This window comes from Setaria italica, chromosome II, assembly GCF_000263155.2.
Source record: "Setaria italica strain Yugu1 chromosome II, Setaria_italica_v2.0, whole genome shotgun sequence".
In the NCBI taxonomy this organism is placed as follows: Eukaryota; Viridiplantae; Streptophyta; class Magnoliopsida; order Poales; family Poaceae; genus Setaria; species Setaria italica.
Window position 1 is genome coordinate 32145752 of NC_028451.1, and position 9090 is coordinate 32154841.

At 48.5% G+C, this 9090-nt stretch overlaps 1 protein-coding gene across 1 annotated transcript; it reads left to right on the top strand.

Annotated features, from left to right (window-relative positions):
* The first annotated feature begins 6829 nt into the window (after positions 1–6829).
* On the top strand, positions 6830–8884 carry LOC101762915 (cytochrome P450 71A1). Its single transcript, XM_004956880.3, has 2 exons — positions 6830–7857; positions 8042–8884. Exons 1-2 carry the CDS (start codon positions 6931–6933, stop codon positions 8672–8674), a joined length of 1560 nt encoding a protein of 519 aa, XP_004956937.1. The 5' UTR covers positions 6830–6930; the 3' UTR covers positions 8675–8884.
* The last annotated feature ends 206 nt before the right edge of the window (positions 8885–9090 follow it).

Here is a 9090-nt window from a genome sequence, read left to right on the forward strand (position 1 = left end):
AAAAGTTTTATGAGCATTAAATTTCATGCCACATCAACAAGATTGTTTACTTGGCAAGGTCTTTATGAGGAGAGAGAAGGATAAATTTTATCATATGTGAGAGGAGTTTCATCCCATGATACTCAACATGCACAATTACCTAATTCTCAGTCTTGATAAAAGTACAATAAAACTGTGGACCGAGACTCGTCTTATAAAACATACAAGTCTTTGTTTTAGGTGGCAGCCATTGTGTTATTAGCGTCTTTCCTGCATGAAGAAGTGAATGGTATATTCTCGACACAATTTTGTTGGATTATGAGTATCTTCCTATTGGATTAGGAGTTCAAGATTATCTGTTGCAAATGGTATTTTGCACCATTCTTGGTAGAGAACCAGCTAGCACGGCCAAAGTCAGCTGCCACTCCTATGCAAAATTGCAAACAGACACGTTAGTTAGCTATAAGGTGGTACACATTAGCATGTATATATATCCTACGTGAACGAGAGTTAATGAAGGGAAAAATACAGTCAGCTCTTCAGAAAATGAGACGGTTATCACTACATTTTCTCCAATTCCATACAGAGACAGGCTCAGGATTTTGACTATGTGTATTCAAAATTTCAAATGGTAAAAAAATTGGCAGCCTAAATTATAGTCATAACACAGAATTGATTCCAACTTGAAATTATTCAACACATGCATGTACTAATTGATCCCAACTTGAATTCACAAACATTGGCAAATTCAACACATACATGTTAGGCTGTTTACTTTTTATGTTAGGCTGTTTACTTTTTGTTTTATATACATATACATTGGATACATTACATATACAAAAAATTTTGGCAAAAATAATAGGTATTCAATTGAATACCCTTAACCAATGTAGGCCCGCCCCTGGTTCCACACATATTCGAGCTTTAATATCAACAAAAGACAAGCTTGTCGCCAAACCAATGGAAAAGTTAACTTTAGCCTAATATATGACAATGGAAATGTTAACTTTTAGCATAGTTTATATGTGAGATATACAGATTTATAGTTAAAACTACTTGTAGTGATTGGAGATGCTATAAATTATGACATCCATACACTTCTCGGGTCCTTCGTTAAAATAGACAACTTACTGTTGTAGGCATAGTAAAAAAATGGGACCGGGTCACCGATTTGATCGGGAAAGCCTGAACCGGCGATATTGTCTATTCGGTTCGAGTAAAAGATTGATTTAGCAAAAAATTGGATCTAAAACGCATATTCCTTACACTATTGAGCCAGTAGTCGGCCCAACACAACAGCCGAGAGGCCAAAGTGGAGATGGGATTTTGAACCCTGTTCTAAAAGCTGAATCCTACCTCAGTTAGCCATCTACTGCTCTTTGTGAATGAAGAGATTATACGTTTGATATGTATTTTATTGAACCGGGTTGAACCGGTTAGACCACTGGTTGGGCCATTAAACCATCAAACCAACATCTCCACCTATTCGATCTCCGGTCCAGCTTTTCATTCTATGGTTGTAGGTTGCATCCATTGTTTTAACATCCCTCTGGATGAAAGAGTGTGGATGGTATTTTGAACATCATAATTTTATTTCAGCTTATTTAAGCTTATAGCCATCATCTTAAAGTTTTTAGATGAATTCTACTCATTTTAGTGAAAATATGAATCATAATAATATATTGTATATCATTTGACATCTATCATTAAATCCATTATAATATATGTGATACAATTACGACAATATATATGAGTTATTCTTGGAAAAATACATTCAAAATAATATAGAGAATGAACAAGGATTGTCAAAGACCATTGGGCATCAGCTAGCCCAAAGCCGAAAGAGATCGATCCGCTCAAGCTTTGCCTCACAGCAACCCAGAGGGGAATGAAGCCCCCGCAAGTCTATGAAGACCCAAGCTTTGTCTCAGAAAAGGCATCCAAGATATTTGTTGTCTCACAAAAGATAGAAGAAAATATCCAAACGAGCAAACTAAGAAAGAGCACCAAACCGCAGGAATAGGGTAGAGCAAAAAGTGAAAAACTACATGATTCCAAAACGCAGGAATGAAAATTTTGGGCTGTTTGGAAGGAATGCGTAATAAAATAATTTGAGTTACATATGAATAAAACACCATTAATATTGAATACACATGTAATTAAATGGTGCTTTGCATCTCTACCAACTCCCCTACATGTGGGACCAATGGTCCATAGACCTAACGCACCCACAGCCAAGGCACAATCCATTCTTATCCTCCCATCGTTCTCATCGACTGCTTGCCTGCTGCCCTGCTCCTGTAGTCAACGCTCATCCAAATGGCGCGGGCAGCCGGAGCTCGACGAGGCATGGCGAGCGCACGCCGCTACTCCCACTGTCGAACAGCTTGAGGCCTCCCCTCCTGCCTTTGTTTTCTCCTATTTTTTCCTTTGGATTTTTATGTCTAGCTACTTTTCCTTTTCCCCTCTTCTCGGGTAGAGGCAAATCAGCGTCGCAACGAGCAGGAAGAACGGAGGTTAGCTTGGTAAGCGCACGAGTTTATGCGCGAGTATTGCAGGAAGTTTTCCCAAGAGCTCCGAGCACATTTTTTGATTCCTCCATGAGTACAGGCGTGCGAGCCGTTCCTCCGGAGAGTTTGTCCCGACTTCCTTCATTCCAAACATAAATACGCCATTCCTTTCCTCTGGAATGAAAACCTCCACTTTTCCTACGATTTTCCCACGTTCCAGACAGGTCCTGACCGGTTCATTGGAGTATTGTGTTTAGGCATGTGTTATAGTTACTTTTATATATGTCCGTGCATGTACTATGTTTTTTTTTTTTTGGGGGGGGGGGGGGGGGGGGGGGGGCAGAGTAGGCAAACTGGTACGTTTCGAGCCCCATTCTGTGCAGCCCAGGATGGATGGGCTGCTGCGAGCCACACGAGCCGGAAGAGCCCGGCAACACAGCCTGATGGGTTATCTGTGTGGTAGGTACGTGGGCCTACCGTGGCCCCAGCGAAAAGACAGACCCGAGCGAGAGAGAGTGTTTGTGGTACGCGCGGACGCGGGCCGGGACCAGGCACCGAAACGTGAGGCCGCACCGGGTGGGCGAGGTAGTCAGTCTTCTTTTTTTAAATCAGGGATTTCATTCATTGATCATGAAAGGTTACACTCAGACTCTAGGTATTGCTGCACGTATGATGGAGCTTGGTGCCACTCACCCATCACACACGCTCTAGATACCTGCTTGGCTAGCACATGAGCTACCAAATTATAGACTTTGCTAGCATAGCACAAAGAGAAGCTATGCCCTTGTTTACTTCGCCCCCAACTCCCAACTTTAGCACTATGCAAAAAGAAGATTCCCTATCACATCAAATTTGCGGTACATGCATGGAGTACTAAATGTAGATGAAATTAAAAACTAATTGCACAGTTTTGTTGTACTTTGCGAGACGAATCTTTTGAGCCTAATTAGTCAATGTTTGGACAATAATTCACAAATATAAACGAAACGCTACAGTGTGCTACAGTGCCGGAACAGTAATTTTGGCACTCCCAATTTTGACAACTAAACAAGGCCTAACTAGAGAGTTACAGAGCTCTCAATTTTGACAACTAAACAAGATCTAACTAGAGAGTTACAGAGCTCTTGAATCTTCCTGAGAATCGTAGAAATTGACGAACGCTGCTCGTTTCCCAATAACCACAAGTGAACAAGCTCTTGGCAGTCCGTCTCAAATACCACTCTTGTGGCGTTGCACTTCCTCACAAGGATCAATCCATCTCTGCAGGCTAAGGCTTCCATAGTTAGCGCGAGCACTAGTAGAGAATTCACCTTCCATGCGCCCCATTTTATTCCAGTTTAAAGTTGACTCGGGACAAAAGATTTACCGACCGGGACTAAAGCTCGGTCACTAGTGGGGGGCTCACCAACCGGGACCTTTTATCCTGGTTGCAAAGGCTAGTGGAAAAAAAAAGACCCTGAGAGGCCTTTTATCCCGGTTTGAAACACCAATCGGGATAAAAGGCTGGTTTGTAATACCAACCGGGATAAAAGGGGTCTTTTATCCCGGTTGGTGTTTCAAACCGGGATAAAAGGATCCCCAACGGGGTGGCTGGAAGAGGAGTAAATCCCTCGAACCCTTTTATCCCGGTTTGTAATACCAACCGGGATAAAAGGGGGTCTTTTATCCCGGTTGGTGTTTCCAACCGGGATAAAAGGATCCCCACGAGTTAATACAAAAGGATTGCATCCCCTATAGAGTCAGATGCCCACGCGCGAGGCTGCAGGTTGTGGGTTCGAATCCCACGCAGCGCGCACGCGCATATTTCGCGTGAAAAATCGCGTGACTTGTGACTTGCGTGTGGGGGACCTCCTAGGATTTCTTTTTTTTTTGCAGTGATTGCCGAGTGACCCGTTTTATCCCGGTTGGTATCTTTTATCCCGGTTGAGTGATCCGGGATAAAAGGACCACCTTTATCCCGATTGGTTTATCCTGGATGGATTTTCGGGAGATTTGCACCTTACCAATCGAGACTAAAGGCCAATTCTCTACTAGTGGAGGTAGTCAGTCCGGGGTGCTCGGCGCACTGCTCGTGTCGTCGTCGCGGTCGCTGGTCTTGGCCTCTTTGGGCTTGTTGGCTTTCCGCAGATGCGACTGCGACGTTCTTCAGAAAAGAAACATCGCACGCACGGCTAAGCAGCAGGCGGTCAATACCGTGATGTGCGTGGGTGGCCTGTGGACGCGAGAGGTGGTGAGGCACGTCGCCGTGAAACACGCCTGCTTCGATCGATGATTGGTGTGTCCACGGGAGTTTTCGGGCGGCGAGGTGATGTTCGGAAGTTTTTGGGTGCCCATGATGCTTTTAGCACGAATCGTACAGAAATGTAACGACTCAGCAGAACTTCACCCGCAAAGCAAGCCAAGGATATCTTACAAGGAAGTTGCTACGGCGATACCACGCGAAAATCATCACCACAAATTCCGAAAGCAATTCTACTCATGAGCTGGCGATGGTTTTAACACATGAACTGCAATGATTTTAGCTCATGAACCTGAGATGAGATCGTCCCAAAAGGAGAGGGGGAGATGAATGACCTGTGAGGGTCAAGTCCTTAACACTTGAACTGCATGGGCTTTAACTGTACGCTGTAACAAGATTCTTCCGTTTTTCTCCCGCTCCAGCGCAACACGAAAGCAATAGCTGCTGAATAACGAGGCCTGACCGCAGCAAAAATCCAAACATATCGCTGTCGCCAAAGCCAAACACCACGAAAAAGGGAAGTCAGTCAGTCCTCGGTCAGTCAGCATATTCAAATGGGGGAAGTCGGTCCACAGCAGTAGGTGTTTCCGTGTGCTGCCCCAGCAATTCCCCTCGCAATTGCGCGTAAACATCACTAGAGAATTCCATTCCTTCGGTGTCAGGCAAGTAAACACATGGTATTCGTCAGTCAGTGATAGAGCCAGTTTGCAAACAAAACTGCAAATTGCCGATCGGTGTAACAGTTTCGATTGGCGGCTACTGGCTACGGGGTTGCAGGATGATATTACCTGCTCCGAATGGTTTTTAAGGACCTGACTCGATATACAGCCTCAACGCCAGTACTTTTAAGTGAAATTTCGAGTCAAAACGTCAAGTCCTTGATGGTTGGTGCATTTCGTTCACAGTTCGGCGAAGGTGTTACGATTGGATTCTTCCGATCGGGAGCGATACTTCCTGCAGATAAGAGATAGATCGCACTGGAAAATGTCAAACTGAATGTAAGCGTATCCAAATTTCCATTCAGTTTTCAGATTTCACAGCCGTGCCGTTTCGCCAATTGCGTCACACAGGTGGACGCCACACGCAGACGATAGTGCGCGTCAGTTATCAGGGGGTTCGGTGCAGACATAGGGAGCGCCTTGGTTCAGGACGATTTTGGGCAGCAAGTGTGTGCTGAAATCGGGTGTCCTGACCATGCCACCACGTGCTATTTCGGTTTGCAATTCCGATTGATCATTGATACCACACTATGTGGCCATGAGCGTCTGATGCCCTGTGCTCTCTCACTCCTTACCTGCTCTCCCGATCATGCAGTGGCTGCTGAAAACGACACGGATTAGGGTGTTCCCCCGGCGAATGATGAACAAACAGAAAACTGCTAGTGTCCCTGTACCGTGCCCGGGCCCCGGGGTGACTTTTCACCGCGAGAGCACTTCAGTGGTAAAATGCAAAAGCTGAATCTCATCACTCTGATAGTGAGAAAAAATTACTGTCAGTGTTCAGTTAGTGAAGGGATCACCACTGCACAAAACATAGCTCAGACTGAACTGCTACCATGAACAATCTCTCGGAGTTTATACTGCCAAAACCGTGGGCTCGTAACTGAACAATAGATTGTCCCGGCGCGTGTTTGTTAAGATCTGAATTGTAACTCTCATCGAGAGGATGGCACTAGCAAGAGTTGGGGCAATTTTCTAGGTTTTCTTTCCACATATTTATAGCTGGCCTAGCAGCCAACCAGTCAAGCATCAAAGCATATGCTAGTCTAAGATACCTTTGATACTGTCCTATCTAGTCTAAGATGCCTAGGACTGTCTTACCCTAAAAGTAGCCACTGTCCTTCAGTCAACAAAATAGTTGCAGCCCCACAAGGACCAGTAGCACAGGACCAGTACAGCAGCTGCAGCCCCAGGGACCAGCAAACAGACTTATCCAGCAGTGTTTTCCGGGAGACGACAGACTAGTGTCATTGCCGTCCCCTCGTCCAGTTTCCTTTGGCTCAAGTCGTCTCTGATTTCCCCACCCATTCCCACCAAGTCACGCTGCAGCTTCTGCAGGCGCTCCACCGCTGCGCCCGCCTATAAGAAGCCCGCGCGCTCCGGCACCACCTCGCAACTCAACTCATCACTTCACCAGCCACCCACACTTCCAGTCTACCATCACCACCACAGCCTCCTGTGCCTGCACCACCGCAGCGTCCCAATGGAGCTTCCACCATGGGCGTCTTTCCTCGGCGTGGTGCTCGCCACCGTGATGCTTCTCAAGGCCATCGTCGGCCGCCGCCGCCGCCGCCGCGCGTACAACCTCCCGCCGGGGCCCAAGCCGTGGCCGATCATCGGCAACCTGGACCTGATGGGCGCGCTTCCGCACCGCTCCATCCACGAGCTGTCCAGGAAGTACGGCCCGCTGATGCAGCTCCAGTTCGGGTCGTTCCCCGTGGTGGTCGGCTCGTCGGTGGACATGGCCAAGTTCTTCCTCAAGACCCACGACGTGGTGTTCACTGACCGGCCCAAGACCGCCGCCGGCAAGTACACCACCTACAACTACCGCGACATCACCTGGTCCCCCTACGGCGCCTACTGGCGGCAGGCGCGCAAGATGTGCCTCACCGAGCTCTTCAGCGCCAAGCGCCTCGAGTCGTACGAGTACATCCGCGCCGCCGAGGTGCGCGCGCTGCTGCGCGACCTGCACGCCGTCTCCGGCTCCGGCCGCGCCGTCATGCTCAAGGACTACCTGTCCACGGTGAGCCTGAACGTGATCACCCGCATGGTGCTCGGCAAGAAGTACCTGGACAAGGAGGTGGCTGCCGGTGGGTCTTCCGTGACCACCCCCGAGGAGTTCAAGTGGATGCTCGACGAGCTGTTCCTGCTCAACGGCGTGCTCAACATCGGCGACTCGATCCCGTGGCTCGACTGGATGGACCTGCAGGGTTACATCAAGAGGATGAAGAAGCTCGGCAAGATGTTCGACCGGTTCCTGGAGCACGTCGTGGAGGAGCACAACCAGCGGCGGTTGCGCGAGGGGAAGAGCTTCGTCGCCAAGGACATGGTCGACGTGCTGCTGCAGATCGCCGACGACCCTACCCTGGAGGTCGAGCTGAACAGGGAGAGCGTCAAGGCTTTCACTCAGGTGAGTTGTTGTCCGAATCCGAACCTGATATCAGTAGGATTCTGGTTCTCCTGGTTCTGTTTTACTAGAATATACATCGGAAAACATTATCTATTCAGATCAGTACTTTGTGTAGCTTTGGTCTAATAAGTAATAACCTTGTCAACCAACTTTAAAGAATCATTTGGGCATGTGGCACGCGCAGGACCTCATCGCCGGCGGAACGGAAAGCTCGGCAGTCACCGTCGAGTGGGCCATCTCAGAGCTCCTCAAGAAACCCGAGGTCTTCGCCAAGGCCACGGAGGAGCTGGACCGTGTGATCGGCCGCGGCCGCTGGGTCACGGAGAAGGACATTCCCCAGCTCCCGTACGTGGACGCCATCGTCAAGGAGACGATGCGGCTGCACCCGGTGGCGCCCATGCTGGTGCCTCGCCTGTCCCGCGAGGACACGACCGTGGCCGGCTACGACATCCCCGCCGGCACGCGCGTGCTCGTCAGCGTGTGGTCCATCGGCCGCGACCCGACGCTGTGGGACACGCCGGAACAATTCATGCCGGAGCGATTCCTCGGCAGCAAGCTCGACGTGAAGGGGCAAGATTACGAGCTGCTGCCGTTCGGATCCGGCCGGCGGATGTGCCCCGGGTACAGCCTTGGCTTGAAGGTCATCCAGGTGAGCCTTGCCAACCTGCTGCACGGTTTTGCGTGGAGCCTCCCCGATGGCCTCACCAAGGAGGAGCTGAACATGGAGGAGATCTTCGGCCTGTCCACGCCGCGGAAGTTCCCGCTCGAGGCCGTCGTCGAGCCCAAGCTGCCAGCACACCTCTACGCCGAGGCTTGATCGATGCGTTTGTCTTCAGTAGAGGCGTGGTTCTTGCGTTCCTGCCCAGTGTCCACTTGCTGCTTGCTTTTTTGTTGCTGTTGCTCTACTTTGTAAGTTCTTTTCAAGGTTTGCGTGATGTATGGCCTTATGACTATAGCGGAAATGCGGAATAACTTCCCTAAGCAAGTGTCGCCAGAGTACACAACTACACACTGCAGTCATCTCCGAGGTTCGTAAGTCTCTTTGGCCGCTATTTTGCAACCTTGATAATAACTTCTCCATAGATAAAGCTATTTTCTACCACGGATATCTATCCATGATTGAAAATAATTTTAGGCTGCAATCTTGACACGATCCGTCGTAGCAACATTTCCTAGACTTGATAAGCTGTAAAACATAAATCAGCTAAATCCTACCGGGACCAAACAATAAAA